The following is an 18846-nucleotide window of genomic DNA, read 5'->3' on the forward strand; positions in this document are numbered from 1 at the left end:
CCTTCCTCTTCTCCTGCGGGGGCGGGGTTCTTTTTTGTGGGAAAGAAGGACGGATCTCTGCGACCTTGTATTGATTACCGGGGACTGAACAACATCACGGTAAAGAATACTTATCCTTTGCCGTTGATGTCTTCGGCCTTCGAGAGGTTGCAGGGAGCGTCAATTTTCACAAAACTGGACTTACGCAATGCGTATCATTTGGTTCGGATCAGGGAGGGGGATGAATGGAAGACCGCTTTTAACACCCCCAGAGGGCACTTTGAATACTTGGTTATGCCCTTTGGGCTCTCCAACTCCCCAGCGGTCTTCCAGGCACTCGTCAACGACGTGCTGCGAGATATGATCGATCAGTTCATTTATGTCTACCTGGACGACATATTGATTTTTTCTTCTTCTCTCCAGGAACATGTGCAGCACGTCCAACGAGTGCTTCAGAGGTTGCTAGAGAATGGGCTTTTTGTCAAGGCGGAGAAATGCGAATTTCATGCACAGTCAATTCCATTTTTGGGGTATAACGTGTCGACTGAGGGAATACGCATGGATCCCGAGAAGGTTAAGGCTGTGGTAGAATGGCCAAGCCCAGATTCCCGTAAGGCCCTACAGAGGTTTCTGGGGTTCGCTAACTTCTACCGGCGTTTTATTCGCAACTTCAGCCAACTAGCCGCACCTCTGACCGCCTTGACCTCCGCCAAGACTGCGTTCAGGTGGTCGGACACAGCTGAGGCTGTGTTTGCCAAACTGAAGAGCCGTTTCATTTCAGCCCCTATTCTGATTACCCCTGACCCTACACGTCAGTTCGTGGTGGAGGTCGACGCATCAGAGGTGGGGGTAGGAGCGGTGTTATCTCAACGTTCTCCCTTAGACGACAAGGTCCACCCTTGCGCGTATTTTTCATATCGTTTATTATGATTATAAATTATGATATTGGTAACCGAGAATTGTTGGCAGTTAAGATGGCATTGGAGGAATGGCGACACTGGTTAGAGGGATCGGGGGTTCCTTTTATAGTATGGACTGACCACAAGAATTTAGAGTACATTAGCACCGCCAAGAGGTTGAACTCCAGGCAGGCTCGGTGGGCACTTTTTTTCGGACGTTTTGACTTTACTATCTCGTACCGCCCGGGTTCCAAAAATATCAAACCCGATTCTTTGTCGCGTATTTTTGACCATTCCGAACGCCCGTCCACTCCCGAGTGTATTTTTCCTGAGACATTAGTGGTCTCCACTCTCACATGGGAGATCGAATCGAAGGTCAGAACGGCCTTAGAAGGGGTAACGCCTCCGCCCGGGTGCCCACCGAACCGTTTATTTGTGCCGGAGGGATTAAGGTCCAACGTTATCCAGTGGGGACATTGCTCGAATGTAGCTTGCCATCCAGGGGTTAACCGTACTAGATTTTTAGTCAAGCAACGATTCTGGTGGCCACTTATGGCTCGCGACATTCACAGTTTTGTTTTGGCTTGCTCGGTTTGTGCCACTGGTAAGACTTCCAATCGGCCCCCTGATGGGTTACTCCAACCGCTGCCGGTTCCTTCGAGACCCTGGTCCCACATCGCTCTAGATTTTATTACCGCCCTCCCGCCCTCCCAGGGCAACACGGTAGTTTTAACCGTGGTGGACCGGTTCTCGAAGGCGGCCCACTTTATTCCCTTGCCCAAATTACCCTCAGCCAAGGAGACAGCGTTGACCGTCGTAGACCACGTCTTTTGTTTACATGGCCTCCCGATAGACGTGGTTTCCGACAGGGGACCCCAATTTGTGGCTAAATTTTGGCAAGAATTCTGTAGACTACTGGGAGCGACTGTAAGTCTGTCCTCGGGGTTTCACCCCCAGAGCAATGGTCAAACCGAGAGAGCCAACCAAGATTTGGAAAGGGTGTTGCGATGTTTGGTCTCCAAGAATCCTTCCTCCTGGAGCCAACAATTGTCTATGGTGGAGTACGCCCACAATACCTTACCAGTATCAGCTACGGGCCTATCTCCTTTTGAGTGTAGTGTAGGTTACCAGCCACCTATTTTTCCCAGTATGGAATCCGAAATTGCGGTCCCCTCCGCTCACGCCTTCGTCCAGAGGTGCCACCGCACTTGGACCAGAGCCCGTGAGACTCCAAGTGGGGGCGCGCACCAAGGCCAAGGCCGATCGCCACCGGTCTAGGCCTCCCGTATACGTCGTGGGTCAAAAGGTGTGGCTTTCAACCAAGAATATTCCTCTCCGGTCCGTTCGGTCCGGTCCGTTGTCTCCCAAATTTATTGGCCCGTTTACTGTCACCAAAATCATTAGTCCGGTGGCAGTCCGCCTTAAACTCCCTCCTACGTACAGGAGAATTCATCCCGCCTTTCATGTGTCCAAAATTAAGCCCGTATTTCATTCTCCCATTAATCCGCCTACCCCGGTCCCTCCCCCGCCGCGTCTCGTAGATGGGGAGACCACCTATTTGGTAAATCGTATTCTGGACTCTAGAAGGAGGGGACGCAGATTTCAGTACTTGGTGGACTGGGAGGGTTACGGTCCGGAGGAGAGAAGTTGGGTACCTGCTAGGGACATCCTGGATCACTCCCTTATCGATGATTACAATCGACAGGTAAGAGATTCTTGGGATGCCAGGAGGCGTCCTTAGGAGGAGGGGTACTGTCACGGTTCGTGAATGCACTGTCTCCAGCTGTAGTCATGTTATGTCATGTTGATTGGTTCATGTGGGTGTGGCCACTGATCGCCTGATCAGCGGCAGGTGCATCTCATTCCAACCGCTTATTTAACGCCCTGTCTTTCGTCTCCTGTTTGTCAGATCGTTGTTTGAGGTCCATGTGTTGATGTCTGTTCGTGCTCCTGTGTTCCTGCCCTTGCCCTGTTTCCTGTTTCGGTCTACTTTGGATTATCACAGTCACTCACGGATTATCACCACGGATCACCGATCTACCACCACCGTCATCGCTACCAACGCACTCAAATCACCTACCCACCTGTCTATGCTGCCATCGTGATTCCTGCGTCACTCACCAGCATTCATCCATCACAACTCCTGTCAATAAACTACCTTTACTTGCATCTGCCTCCTGTCCTCCATTGTTAGCGTCACAGCTTCAAGAGACCTACCTGCAAAGCTACCTAAAAAAAATTATGCGCAAGTGCACCTAGTCCAAAAGCTGCTTTAAACACAAAGGATGGTTGTACCAAATGTTGATTTAATTTAGTTAACAGAAGTTAATTGATAATCTTTTTTTGACAGCATCCTCAGTTTACAGTTGTTTTACTCAAGTGCCTAAAACTGCCTTTAACAGTACTGTAGCTTTTTAGGCAGGTTTCTTGAAGCATCTATATATACTGTACACACATATACACCAAAAAAAAAAGCAAAAAATAAAATAAAATAAATCAATACTAACAGTAAAAAAATAAAATAAAACAGCAAACCTCCCAAATAACCTTCAAACTTCTAGTTACATTTCAGCTGTCACAAGTAATACTGATAAATTGTGTTGTTATAACTAATAAACACGTCTTAGTGGTTGAGCAGAGGCATCATTGAGGTTAATGTGGTCCAGAGTAACATGAGGGTTAGTCAATAATTGAGCAATTTATCTGAATTTCTGCTCAATCAGCAGCAGCCAGACATACTGACAGAGTTCATGCATAATTAATTGTTGTGGCACTAGCAAAAACATCACATTCCTCATTACTAACTTCACTGGTTCTTATTTTTTTCACTAGCATCTTCATGACATGTCTATTGAACCCAGCTGTTCTGTTGTTTAGCCACAGCTGTTTTTGGTTGCAGTTAAAACAAGTAGCCAACTGGGTGGTTCAAGAAGATGCCAAAGTGGTAAACCAGGAATTTTAGGGTTGCTGTCTACCACAGATAATAATTTAATCCAACAGTTTGTAAAAGCAAACACAAAACAAAGATGAATTCACTGAACAGAACACCATGAATCCATATTAGGGCTGGACGATTAATCAAAAAGTAATCAAAACCGAAATTTAGTTCGCACTGTTTACAGTACAAACCTTGCAAGTGAACTATGAGGGCAAAAAAACAAAACAGAAACAAAATAATCGCTCATTAATCGTAATCGAGCTAAAATGTTCAATTAATCAAGGTTTTGACTTCAGGCCATAATCGTCCAGCCCTAATCCATATACAATGAGACTGAAAATGTAAAAACATTATTTTTGATTACTTGAACCTATTAAAAGGAAAAGTTCACCCCAAAATGAAAATTATGTCATCATTTACTCACAATCAGGTTGTTCCAAACCTTGATGATATTTTGAAGAATTTTGTAGAACCATACAGTTGTTGGTCTCCGTTGACTTCCATAGTAGGGAAAGAAATAATATGAAAGCCAATTAGGACCATCAACTGTTACCAGCATTCTTCAAAATAACTTATTTATGTTTAACATAAGAAAGAAACTCATACAGGTTTGGAATGACAGGAGGGTGAGTAAATGATGACAATTTTCATTTGTGGGTGATCTATTCCTTTAAAGTGTGGTATTATTCCTTAATTTTTAGTTTTAAATTCAGAGCATCTCTATCTTATTACATGTTATACTGAACACTGAACATTTTCTTTTAAATTTCTGTAATGGCCTTGACTGCTTGGAGGAGCTAGTAATGAGGAATTTACATGAATACTAAATCTGAATTTACAAAATTATGAAATCCTATTTTTAAAAAAGCATGACTCATCAACTGCGTCTCACTTCAGAAACATGCTTTATTAAGTCAACTAGATTTATTGGTGCTAAAGAGGACAAGGGCGAGTTTGGCTCACAAGTAGTTCTGCAACACAGCATGACTGAAACAACATGATGCTGTACTGAAAACTTGAAGACATGCTGTGTTGCAGAACTACTTATGAGCCAAACTCGCCCTTGTCCTCTTTAAGAGCAAAAAAAAAAAAAAAGGTATTTTATACTATGGTGATCTTCAACAGTCTGATCTAACACTTTCTTAAACAAGAGAACTTTGATTAAAGCACCACACTGTGGCAAAAAAAAGTGACTCATTGTGAAAATTATGGAGCATGACCTCTACAGATATAAAAATAACTTCAACAGTCAACATGCAGGTTCATTTGTAACTTAAGCAAGCAAACCAAGTAAAGTGAAAAATATTATACAACCTAAAAATAGCTAATTATGGATCCATTATAATGTAACAAATTATACATTATATGTATATGTAATACATTGTATAATACATTGTGATTTATTCAAAAATGACCTCTAGCAAGAACTAACCATGATATAAACAGAACTTTGTTCAACCAAAACAAAGAGGCTCCAGGCCACCCAAAAGACAAAACACATCCCTTTTGAATAAGAGAGCACAACCTTTTACTATCCTCTTTCAAACTCATGTCCCCCCACCCCTTTTCCACAGCAAGAGAACTGAACCATACTGTTGCTTAGCAACTTTTGAAGTAATTCTAAGACCTACCCTGACAACAAGGACAAATTACCCTGCGAGTATGTGAGCACTACACAAAACTACATATGGAGAAACAAGAGATCTACTCCAAAACATTATGTTTAGTATTTACACACTTAGGGTAGTTAAGAAGTACGCACTGAGACTCTACAGATGTCTTTTTTTTCTCTGTTCAGCTCCTTCTCTTGAAGTTCCTTCTCTTGGGGGTTTTACTGGAGATCTTAATTTTTCTTTTAAACTAACACCCTGCTGGAAAAGTGTTCGACTCATCAACCAGAAGTAAACATTTGAAACATTACTAGAATATATAGGAAACACTCATTTTGGTTCAGTTCACCTGGTTTCTACAGTAAATTCCCTAGTTTCCCATGACCTTTTTAAGCTTGGAAGTCACACTTTTGAAATTCCTCTCCATATTTAAAGTTTATTGTGATAGTCCAGGAAGTCCATCTGGCGAAGTAATGAATACTCACAAAGGCTGAAGGCAGGTAGAGAACTCCCAGTTCATAGGAACGAACCATAATCTGAGTGTTGTTCTTCTCCAGGGCGCCCCAGGCAGCTTTTGATAAATTGGCACTGCGGAGCATACCAGCAGATGAAGTTTTACCCATGTTTCAAAGTCAAACATTCATGTTAATGTCACCTAAACTAGAATTATTAGCATTAAACACATCAAAGCTAAAGGATATTGTAGAGGAGTCTTTTTTCAGACTGCAATTACAAAATAATTAATGGGTTTTGGACTTAGATGTTTAAGAATGACAGGCTATGCCTGAAGGCTTTGCATCCACTGCAGGCTTTAATCTTCATTAAAAGATCTATGAATAACTCATTGCTGGACATGACTGACCTAGAGACACTGCTCACGATCTCCTTTCCTGTGCATTTCAACCACGATTAAAGCCACTGCTTTTAGAAATGCCGCAGGAACAGTGGCCATTCATGCAGCCTTGAGATGAAAATCACGTGTGCTTCAATGCCAGAGTCACAGGAACATCATGTGTTAAAAGATTTGAATAAAGAATATCATTGCCTGCTGTTAAAAGAGAGGCTTTTAAAACCAGAATCTTTCCTCAGTGAATGGTTTTGTAGGGCAAAATCTAAAATTCAAGCTTTCAACTGCTGAATGAACATGCTATTCCTGAATGTAATCTGAAGATAATGAAAGAGAAGAGTGTTCTTTTACCACGTTGTTGCGTTTTATAACCCACCTGCCGCTTGTCCACCATGACATGTCTTTACCACTTCAATTGACCAATTGCACTAAAGAGCTTTGATTATCTGTAAAAGCGCTGTTGAGTGAGCGGTTTGAGGAAACTTGCTAAGGGTCCAGAGTCCATGGTGCTAACTAACAAACATATAACCTTCCAGACTGAAGAAACAGGAAAGTAGCTATTATTTTGCAGCTAAGAACCAGCCAATGAAAGAGAATGGCGTAATCTTCAATAAACAAACATATCAGGCTTGTGTAAATATACATTTATGGGGCCTAAGGGATCCTTTGAGTGGAACACTATCAATGCTGCACAGAAGACACAAATCTGCCAGGGATCCGAGAAAAACAAGCCTCCTTCTGCCAAGAGCATTATTTTGGCAGCTATGAGCAGCTCTCTGCAGAACAAAAGTGCAGAAACGGTGCTGATCTCATCCGGCTTAGCATTAATATGTCAAATTCAAGGCAATAAAGATATGTTTAGGTGTTTGTTGTAAAAAACTAACAATCATATATACTGTATGCATCATCAACAAAACCTATGAGTAACCACAAACTGATTTCAGTGTTGATGCAATTATGCTTAGAATTGTGTATTTTAAATTAGATTAGATTCAACTTTATTGTCATTGCACATGTGGGTACAAGGCAACAAATGCAGATATTTTTTTTTACATTACATTATTCAAAGCGACTTACAATTGTTATATATGTCAGAGGTCGCACGCCTCTGGAGAAACTAGGGGTTAAGTGTCTTGCTCAGGGACACATTGGTGTCTCAAGTTTGATTCGAACCCGGGTCTCTCACACCAAAGGCATGTGTCTTATCCACTGCGCCCTAGATATTTCCTTCTAGAACACTCTTGTTGTTTGGTAGGGATGTGCAGTTTGGTGATGACTGACAAAATTATGATCTGAACTGACATATGATAAAGACTTAATTATCTAATATTGCTAAAGCAGCTTGGATGTGAAATAACAAAAAGACATAAAATCTCAATAAAACAGGTGTTTAAAATGATGATAAGATTATATTGCCTATTACTTTAAAAGTGCATTGTGTAATAGCAGAATTGCAATCTGTATTTGAAACCATTATTATGGCTTAACAAAGCCAAGATATTGTCATTGTACAACATTTAATATGTGATTGGTATACTGTACAATATTAAATATTGTAATTGTACAGCCTATTTTTTACTCTAAAATCTAGACATTTTAAGTTGCATTCAACAAACATGGCACCAAGGCTATATAACCTTGGTTAAATAAAAATGAAATAAAAAACAAAACAATAAAAGATTAATACATGAACAATTTTAAAATGTTTGCTTAATAACATTTAGTTGAATCACTAAAACTGGAAATAAAATTTAAACTGAACCAAAACTGAAATTAAAACAATTTAAACCTAAACAGTAGTATGAAAAAGGCAAAAATGTAGCTAAAATAAACACTTAATAGTATAAAGTATACTTCTATTAGTATTTATGATATTAAGTACAGTAATAGTATACAGTATAGCACTATAATTGTATAGAAATAACACTAAAATAAAACCGCTTGGCACAGTTCTTCATCCAGCTGTGACTAGACTAGCTGTATCTGATCTGAAATTCTGACTGTCAATCAGGCCTAAAATGAATACAATTTAGCAAAGTTACTTAATCATTCTAACCTTGTGACAAGAAACCAGGCCAGTTGTGTGTAGTCCGGTGAAACCCTCATGTAGGTTTTAATGTGAGGCATCGCATTGCTCCTGCCAGTAACATCGGCATGCCAGCCACTGTTTAGAGGAGACAGATTGAGAAGGTAAGTGAAAGAGAGAAAGAACATGGAGAAACACCTGCTGATATACCTTTCCTAGGTGCAAAAACACCAAAAGAAGTATTTCATGCAATTTGCAGTTGTAGAGAGATGATGCTTTAGGACGTTCTGTGCCGACGAAAAGGAGAGCTTTCTGTCTGATTGCTGTCAGCATTCAGGCATGAGTACTGAAGTCTACATGGACTCATTTATGATTATAATGTGTTAAAATGATGGGAGAGATGGGATAAGAACCCAATTGAAATTTCTAAGGAGCAATTTAAGGGTCAGACAACTCTTTGGAAAGGAAACTTTAGATCAGTGCACTGCTAAGGAGCCTTTTTAGGAGAATATTCATGGTAGCATTTAAAAAGGGTAATTTTAGGCTGAATATTGATGAGTACATTGTGAAAATGTTTTATATTTTTATTTTTTTACAGAGATATGAGAACTTACTGGAAGTAAGAATGAAGCCAGAGTTGTTTTTGAGCCGTCTGTATGCTGTAGGGTAAAGATCCCCCAGCTGCAGGGATAAGAACAGTTGCTCATCATATGTCAAGGTGTGAGGAAAAAATTATGTTTTGATTTCAGAATAAAAAATGAATGATACCTGGATAGCCCTCCAAACTGGTTCTGACATTTTCCACAGACGGGTAAATCTAGAAATGACAAAGGATTCATTACATTTTTATTTATTTATGGCAATTTGACTAAATGTTCAGTATTTTTCTTTTTTAAATATAAATGAATTCATAATTTTGTTTAGGGATTCAAGAAAGGATTCAATGAAACATAAGTAACAGACTTTTACATTGTTAAAGATTCTATTTTAAATAAATGCTGCTCTTTTGAACTTTCCATTCTCAAAGAAAAAAACAATTATCATAGTTCCACAAAAATATTAAGCAGCACAACTGATTGATATTAAGAAATGTTTCTTGAGCACAAAATCGGCATATTAGAATAATTTTGTATCATGTGACAAAATAAAAGATCAATCAAACTTTTGAACTGTAGGCTATCTATCTACCTATCCACCCATTAAACCCACTGACCTTTAAAACACTAAGAAACTAGACAGAACTAAACTGTCTGACTCACACAATACAGATGTGATCGCAATAGAAAAGTGCATAATGTGTTCTTTATATGTCTACATTTAGAACTTCTGAATACGGTAATTTCACTTGTCCTTAACAGTAATGGAACTAAATCACCTCAATAGTTCAACAGAGTTTCTGAAACCTGCTAACTGAAAGAGCCTTCGGTCTTTAGAGATGACACAGTAACATTTAAGGCTTGATGGTACTGTCTGCCATCTTTCTCTGTGATGAAGACACTCTGTGTGGCGCCTTGACTTTTCAACTGACATTTAACAATAACTGCATCAGACAGAAATCAATCTTCCATTCCTCCATCTGAGCAGATATTGTTATGCAAACAACAGAATGGATGAGAATTCTTCTTGTAACTATTGTCTCTGACAGCTCGTGCCGAGAGAGACTTGAAAAGGTTTCCTTTTTTGCAAAATTGGAATTCAAGTATAGCAAAAGGGAACATGCTATGAATACTAATTGCTAATTAAACACGCGGGACGCCAACAAATTTCACATTTCATAGCTCAGAGGAATTGCATACTGAAATAAACGAACAAGGAACATGCAGAAACAAGCAGATGCATAGTGCGCTCCGGTGTCCCGCCTTGATTCTAACCTAATTAAAATGGAGACACAATTGAGAGCTCATTTATCCTGATAGAAAAGCAAGCTGGTAGGAGAATGTGCCACTGTGTTTATTGTAATATCCTTCTGGCCACTTTATTCGAAATCCAGAGAGGGTACGGCAGTGATACGAACAGATCCTTTTACCATTTCAGAATGCTCTGCAGGGGCTGTTTGAAACGCTTACCAGGAGCATCTGTGTTTCTGGACTGGCTAATGATTTCCTTGCCTTCCCCAGTGTGGTCAGAGTGCGCTGGAACTCAGCTGCCAACCATTTAGTTTTATCAAGTCCCATGGAGCCAATACTGGAGAACTGGCCGAGCACGTGCCATCGCTCTTCATTCTGCACGGGCATCGCATGCTCGCTGAGCAGCTGAGAGAAACAAAAACAATGAGTGTATGTCACACTACATCAATATTTGCATGTGTCTAATATGGCTATCTTATCAATTGACAGATGAATGAGCAACAAAATTAGACACCTTGTCTTTGACGTCAACAACACAAGATATGGGAAGTGTTTTTCCTTTTTACCTCTCTTTTAAAAGATAATATGCCTATTTATTCTAACTATCATAAGTATGCATGATTATATGGTTGGTTGCATGTTATTATGTGCATTAGTATTGTTTTGCTCTGCTGTCAGCAATCTTTTCAAAACAGCCCTTGACCTATTTTTGGTTCACGACCCACCAGTTGATGTGGGTTGAGCCTTATGAAGGTGTAAAGAGTGTGCTCTGTGTGAGTCAGTCATTCATATCAAAGCGCTGTTTAGACAATGTTCAGTGTGACTTCATTTTAGTACAGAAATTGATTTCTCCTGGCTCAGTTTCTGGATCTTGCAAAGACCAATCCAACACCTCACTCTGCCAGTGTTATCTGAATTCACTCAATAAATAAGGCATGAAGAGTACATCTCCAAGGCATCCTACAGGCGTACAATGCATTTTCATGAACATCAATCATTCTTAAAGGGTTAGTTTACCCAAATATTAAAATTATGTCATAAATTACTCACCCTTATGTCGTTCCAGGGTCAGTTAGAATTTATTGAAGCATCGAAAATAAATTTTGGTCCAAAAATAACAAAAATTAAGACTTTATTCAGCATTGTATTCTCTTCCGGGTCTGTTGTAAGCACGTTCACAACACTGTAGTGACACTGCTGACGTGTTATCTTTGTTATTGGGCACACCAGAAAACACGTCAGCAGCGTCGTACGTCAACAGTCACAGCAGTCGCACTCACAATAGACCCGGAAGAAAAGACAATGCTGAATAAAGTCGTAGTTTTTGTTATTTTTGGAACAAAATGTATTTTTGATGCTTCAACAATACAATACTTTGATGCTGACCCTCTGATGTCACATGGACTACTTTGATGATGTTTTTATAACCTTTCTGGACATGGACAGTACACCGTACACACCGTTTCAATGGAGGGACTGAGAGCTCTCGGACTAAATCTAAAATATCTTAAACTGTGTTCCTAAAATGAACGGAGGTCTTACGGGTTTGGAACGAAATGAGGGTGAGTCATTAATGACATAATTTTAATATTTGGGTGAACTAAACCTTTAAGTCTAGGGTGGAGAGGAACTATTTTCTTTGAAAAAGATTGTGTAATCAATAAGACAAAAACATTACTTTTCTTAATCGTAGATGGCCCCACTTCTCCATGGCAGGTCCTTGATATCTTCCTGGAGTTGAACCAATGAGATATACCCTATACAAGAAAACATACAAAAGCAGTTGTCACTTAAAACAATAACATAAAAAATATATATATATAAAGATTTTATAAAATTAATAATTTCATATTAATATTAACCAAATCAACAAAGTCAGATTAGTGAAACCAAACCTGACAGATATGCTGAGTTTTATTTAGAAATCAAACTGCAAATAAATTAGATGTTAATGAGCAGAACTGTATATTCTGCTTTTGTCTTTGTCATGACTGTGAAAAATAATTGTATTTGGATGGACAGATACTTTACTCTTTATTTTGTGATTTAATTTGTATACTACTACTCAAAATGTTGGGGTCAGTAGGATTTTTTGGTTTCAAGAAATGAATACGTCCAATGCTGAATACTGATTTCTGTCAAATGTATTCTGGTCCCCACAACAATGTTAGGCAGCACAAGTGTTTTTAACATTGATAATAATAAGAAATGCTTCTTGAGCACCAAATCAGCATATTAGAATGATTTCTGAAAAATCATGTAATACTGATTCAGCTTTGCCATCAAAGGAATAAATTATATTTAAAAATTTATTAAAATAGAAAATGGCTGTTTTGGCGAGCTTTCAAAAACATTAAAAAAAAAGTTTACAATGGTATAATCTATTTTAGATAAACCCACAACTAAATGGCATGAAAAACTAAATAAACTGGTTGATTTAAGTGTAAATCAGACAGTCTCAAAAATGGATTGTTTCTGCTAGAATAAGCAGCATTGTGAATGCCTTTTTCAATCAGTCAAAGGTCTGATTATATTATGTCAACTTTCTAATTTAAATAATGGCTCTTTCACTTGTTAAGATTCTCACCTCGTTTCTGACAGATCATGCTGTTTGATGCGGTCAATCCACTCAGCAAGCTCTGGAGCCCGGTATGCTTCCAGGTATTCCAGCAGGTCGCTTTTGAAGTTGGTTGGAGACTCCCCCGCTGTTCCTGGACTTCCCTCCGGTAACCTGGGGTACAGAGGACTCATCCACATCCTGTCACAGAGATACAAGCAACAAATTTACTAATGAAGGACGTGAATCATCAAAATGTTACAAAGTTCCTGCACAAGATTGTCAGATCCTTGCTTGTGTTATATGCTTGGTTAAAAAGCCAAAAGGTTAAATTAAAGAATGCCTCTGAAAATCAATTCTAAAGGCAAAGTTCATTAAAATAATTGTTTCATAAGAGACATTTGTTTGGGAGTCAGACTACATCGGTTTGTTTTTGCACACATCCCACAAAGACAACACGATTGAAGAATGTTGGTTGATATTATTCCACATTTTTTTAATGCAACACACTCAATATCGACTAAAAACTCACTGCATGTTAAAAATATGATTTATTTTGCCATGACTCAGAAGATTCGGTATTGAAGGAGAATCGCTGTTGAGATCAAAAGCAATGGTGTAAAAGTTAATTCAGTGAAAAAGATTTTTTGTCAAAATTTTGATTTTTCTTTATGTATTTTCATTCACCTCAATTAAAATATGGTATCTATCTTTAAGGCCCACAGCAATAAATACATTTATGCACCAAATCAATTTCTAATTCTTTTTTGCTACTTAACATTTTAACTTTTGTAGAAAAGAAAAGATCAACGCAGAACCCTTTGTAGTATTAAAGCTTTTACATTCCACAAGTGCACACATCCATGCAGAAAAAGAGTGTGGGGTCTTGTCTTGACAGACTGATTATAGCATATTCCCATGAGACTCAGGGAGAGCAAATCAATATGGATTCAGATTGGAGCCATTACAATAAAGGCAGTAGAAAAGTCTGTCAGAAGAGACTTGAGAGGAAGAACCTTCGTCTGTGTGAATAGTAATGAGAATGTGGATACCTGGGATCAGACAGAACCAGATGGGGAGACACGTCAGACCTTTAATGATATTCATTGTGCTTCACTGTGGTCTGAAGCTGATAGAGACAGATTGGCAAATGCGAGGAACAGAGGGTGCATTCTCCATAACACCGATGAAATACTCTGCACTGCACTGCATCTAGCATTTTCCCAGCCAATTCAAACAGCTTGACTATACCTTACTATCATGAGAGTGAAAAACTGTTGCTTTAAAAGCTTTGCAATTTTCATGAGAATAGCAGATATATAATCCATTCAGCCATGGTCCCGACCACACTCATTACTCAGGCACATACACAAACACATCTTTCTGACACTAGGTGGCGCTATATGCAGCAAATTGGTTTTTGTTAATAACGCCAAAAACATCATGGACTAGAATCAAAATATATATATCCTATAATATCTATAATGTCTAATTGAATATTGTTAGTACAACAACACCACAACAATTACATCTACGGCAAAACGGTTCAGCTGTAATTAAATTCGACGTGAATTATCATTTGTCACCCTACACTAAATTCGGGTTCAGCAAGTTTTTTTTTTTTTTTTTGGAAGAAATTAATAGTTACAAAAGATCTATATTTGAAATAAATGTTGTTCTTTTAAACTTTCTGTTCATCAAAGAATCGTGAAAAATTAACCATGGTTTCCACATAAATATTAAGCAGCATAACTGTTTTTAACATAATTAGAAAAATGTTTCTTGATGACAAAATCAGCATATTAGAATGATTTCTGAAGAATCATCATGTGAAATTAAAAAAAATGGAGCAAAAAAATAAATGACTTTTAAATTATATATTTTAGATCAAATAATAGCAGCCTTGGTGAGCATAAGAGACTTTAATTATTCACAAAACCAAAAATGTGAATAGTAAATAGTGCCAACTTTGATTAAACGTAAATTTTACAACCAAATGTACAACCACATCTTTTTTCTTTTGCCATCTACAGCTGGACAAAGATGTTCTGGTGGACACAATGCCTTTCTCTTTCAAACTTAGCAGCGGTGGCTATTTCTCCTCTATTCTAGTCTACCAATACTTTTCATTTGTGGCTACACTTTATTTACAGGGACACTGAAGACAAGAAATGATGCATAGAACAGGTGGGAATGGTATTGGGAAATATCAAGCTGGATTCAAACTCACATCCTCAGTATAAACACCACAGTACCATATGACACAGCATGTGCACTAACCAGGTCACAGCTCCAACAGCACTTAATAGCCTCTGTGTGAGCTGACACTAATCTCACAATACTGGTTTAGTGAAAGGGCCAATATACTGTACTATGTCAGATTGTCTGAATATATGTATGCCAGCGGGTTTAAATATTAACTGTTTCATTTAGAGATTTCATTTCCTCCTCACTAATCCACAGCTTAGTGTGGTTGATAACCTAACTGCCAGCCTAACCCTATGACTCTGAAGCTTTTGTCTCCTTAATGGTATTCTGTTTCTGTTACACCGCTAATAAAATTGAACCTAATAACCGAAAGTGATTGCCAATTCATTAGCCATCACGCTGACCTGCCTGCTAGCTTCTGCTGGTAACACCATGGACAATAACTTTATTAATGGAAAGCTTTCATAATGCTTTGTTTAAGCAATTATTCCATGTAGCTAAATTTAAACACCATTTCGGGAAAGAGAGGTGTCTATTACAACGTGATTGGTTTATTTGGATTTTTCTTTGATTTGCAGAGCTCAACACTCCTATTTAGGATACATCAGCTTAATTTCAATGTACTCTAAGTATCTTCTCAGTGTGTTGTCATAGCAACAGACAAATGTGTCGTTAGGACTAGCAAATGCGCCACTATCATTTCAGATATGAAACAAATGTTGCCGTATTCAGAAAACGAGCAACTACAAAAGAGAGCACAACATAAACAGCTTGTTTCTTAATGGACTGCACCGTCAGCTAGAACGTTTCCATTCTGACCATTCATTTACTCAGGTTTGTTTTTAGCCCCTCCCATTCCACACTGGACCATCTTACCCCTGTGTCTTCTGGTACCAATCAGCTCGGATGAGGTTTGAGGTAAGAATGATGACTCTGAAACCCTCCTCGTACCAAAGCAGCATCATTTTCCTGCAAAAGACAACTATGATTTTAATACTACTGACCTTACATAATGTCATTCATTTGTGTCTATCAAAACACTACCATTAAACCCTATGGCACATTAACCAAAAGTATTACTTCGCTGCATAATAACTTTGATTTGAGCTAAACTCAATGGCTTTATGTGTCAAGCGGTATAAAATAATACATTTAAAAAATCTATTAAGCCTTCAGCTTTAGTGTTGAATTAATTATAACAAAAACCAAAAGTATTGAAATACAAAATCAATTCTATGCTGTTCTTTGTGTGAAAATGTATTATTTCACTTAATAAAATAAGAAAATAACTCTCTGTGTTCTTCAGAGAGGTTCATTTAGAACTAATTTAAAGGCAAATTAGCACATGAAGACTTAAAGGTGTTTCGAGTAGGATTATACTGCAAATCTTTTTGTTCTTTTGCTTCCTTTTTTGTTCAACTTATAAAAGACAAGCCATTTAATTTGCTCCTCTGGAGTCAGAAATGCTCAATCCTGTTATTTCTTTCTCTGTTGAATAAAACATAACAGATCCTTATGAGAGAAAACAGTACTCTAGGAATACATCACATTAAAATTCAATACTGCGCCTGTTTAACATCTAATTTCAACTCATCACAACAGATGCGCTGCTGATAATCTGCACACCGGCATGGACTGTGAAGACGATAATACTTATTTGAGTAGTTCGAGGAGTGCTATATTCAACATGCATTATGTTACTGGCTGCTTATAAAACCTAAATCCTGATCAAGGTGTTAATGAAATTATATAAGTGAACTACAACACCACCACTGTTGCATTGTTACTTAAAAACCAAGCCACCACTTGGACCACACTGATATATGCTTTCTGAGTGTTTCATCTCATAACTGTGAGCATTAATGTGTTTTAATGTTAGAAGATTGCTTTATCCATATTCTGGGATGGTACTGATGGGATGTGGCTTACAGCTGGCATTTCAGCTCATTTAACTGGTGGCATCCTATGACAGTGACACATTAAAATCACTGAGATTTTTGGCATAAACCATACTACTTAAAAAAAAAAAAAAAGCTTATATGGTTGAATGTTTTATTTCATGCACCTGTTTTCAAACTTCAAGCTTAAGTCTTATTTTTTTTTCACCCACTGTCTCATTAAAATTATATTAATATATAAAACATCTCAACACTCACGTATGATGTGTGCCAAATGCAATATCCAGTTTGGCCTGTTAAAAACAAGAGAGAGTTTGATTCACCAAGACACATTTAGTATTTTTTTTTAAACATTAAAAAGCCTGCCTAAAAGTATTTTTATAGGTTTTTCCAGTTACTGTAATACATAATATTGTAGACGACCTCAGACTACCATAAAGTTTAATGCTTCCCTCTAGTGGAAAAAGTAGATTATTGCAAAACTGAGAGAACCTGGCAGAAACGAATATGTGGATATGGCTTGGCTTGCTCGATTAACCGAGCCTTGGACTCTCTTTTTTCTCCGTGAACGAGTATGACCGGTTTGTCCCTAAAAACAGCAAAAACGAACAGCATAAGTTCTTACTGACATGTGTTCAGTGTGGTGAAATGAGTGTGTTATTCTACATCAAATCCAACAATATGAGATTTCATCCTACCTAAATTCAGGTGGATACTGCTCCACCATCCATGGAACATCAAAGCAGTAATTAAACTACAAAAGAAAAAAAAGACTTTGGTCAGTAGGTTGGTAGTAGTCTCTTAGCTGCAACTTCATTAACACAATACCTGTACAGACTCTTTCAGGGTTCCAAACATTGGAGAAAGTATGTCTGATTATAGAACAGAAGAAGAAAACAGATTATTATAAGATGATCAGAAATACATAACATGTATCAGAACTTTTTTTAAGTAGACAAACTCTTTACATACCTTTGATATGCAGCGCTCCAGTGTTGAACTTTTTTGGTATCCCAGTGACTTTGTTTAAATAAAAACAATACATGTCGTTCATAGACAATAAATTGGTCTCAAAGAAATCAGCTGGCTCTTCTTTATAATAACCAGTGCCGTGTGGACTCGGAGGACGTGTGTCTTCAGTCTTCTTCTTCTTAGGACTTACATCAGACTTCTTGGGCTCTTTTTTGGGGGCAGGTGGTGGAGTTTCATCATCACTGCTTGAGAGGTTCCAGCCTGCCTCTTCTGTTTCTCTCTTTCTCTTTACAGAAGGTGAAGGGTTGCTTTCATATTTTACAGGGAGGGTTTGATTCACATGTGCGGCTTTCCTGGCTTCAGATCCCATGGAGGGAGCGGACGGTTCTTTTATAGAATGGGTGTCCTCATTGCGTTTTGGACTCAGCTTGGGCTCTTGCTTGAAGAAAGTGGTGCTCGTGTCAGGTTTTCTTTCTAAATCAGGTTTAATACTTGGTTTGTTTGAATCCTTCTGAGGTGTTGGAGGAATAATGTTGTCCTCGTCTTCACTATCTGATATGGTCCACTTGCCGTGTTGACTGTCCTGGGACATTTTTGTTCAGCTGTGGATCACAGTATTATTTTACTTTTATAGTTACACACAGTAAACCATATACTGTAAACTTTCATACTATGTCATGTTTACAATACAACAATCTGGTTTTGTGTTAAATTAACAGCTTTTTGTATTTGGACAAGTAGATTTGGACAAAAGATAAATGCTCGCATAGATGATAGATCATAAAGATACACTGTATGCATCACATAATAACAATGTAGTTCAACGTAAATGAACGTAGACTTACAAAAAGGCGGGAAGAGGAAATAAGGCTACAAGAAGATACTTTTAAAATTGTTTACGGTTATAAAGAAATATAAGTGCTGCAAATATACAGCTACAAAACTGCTAGACCCTTGTCAAGTTGAAACTCATATCATAACAGCACTACAACAGTTCGCTGTGTTTTGATTTGATATGCACTCGCTCTCAGCCTCTCACTGTAAATTCCTAAATTCCACATGTAG

At 38.2% G+C, this 18846-nt stretch overlaps 1 protein-coding gene across 1 annotated transcript in view; it reads right to left on the reverse strand.

Moving 5' to 3' along the window:
• tdp1 (tyrosyl-DNA phosphodiesterase 1) overlaps positions 1 to 18846 on the reverse strand; it is a 31419-nt gene extending 12573 nt beyond the window's left edge. The window contains exons 1-14 of the mRNA XM_059520084.1: positions 18627 to 18846; positions 17782 to 18383; positions 17638 to 17681; positions 17508 to 17563; positions 17302 to 17398; positions 17068 to 17102; positions 15788 to 15880; positions 12734 to 12904; positions 11825 to 11903; positions 10366 to 10551; positions 9068 to 9116; positions 8914 to 8980; positions 8330 to 8437; positions 5912 to 6014 (exon numbers count right to left, since the gene is read on the reverse strand). Of these exons, the coding sequence (XP_059376067.1) occupies positions 5912 to 6014; positions 8330 to 8437; positions 8914 to 8980; positions 9068 to 9116; positions 10366 to 10551; positions 11825 to 11903; positions 12734 to 12904; positions 15788 to 15880; positions 17068 to 17102; positions 17302 to 17398; positions 17508 to 17563; positions 17638 to 17681; positions 17782 to 18373 (1680 nt within the window). The 5' untranslated portion in view covers positions 18374 to 18383; positions 18627 to 18846. The remainder of the gene's footprint in view (positions 1 to 5911; positions 6015 to 8329; positions 8438 to 8913; positions 8981 to 9067; positions 9117 to 10365; positions 10552 to 11824; positions 11904 to 12733; positions 12905 to 15787; positions 15881 to 17067; positions 17103 to 17301; positions 17399 to 17507; positions 17564 to 17637; positions 17682 to 17781; positions 18384 to 18626) is intronic.

This window comes from Carassius carassius, chromosome 32 (assembly GCF_963082965.1).
Source record: "Carassius carassius chromosome 32, fCarCar2.1, whole genome shotgun sequence".
NCBI lineage: Eukaryota > Metazoa > Chordata > Actinopteri > Cypriniformes > Cyprinidae > Carassius > Carassius carassius.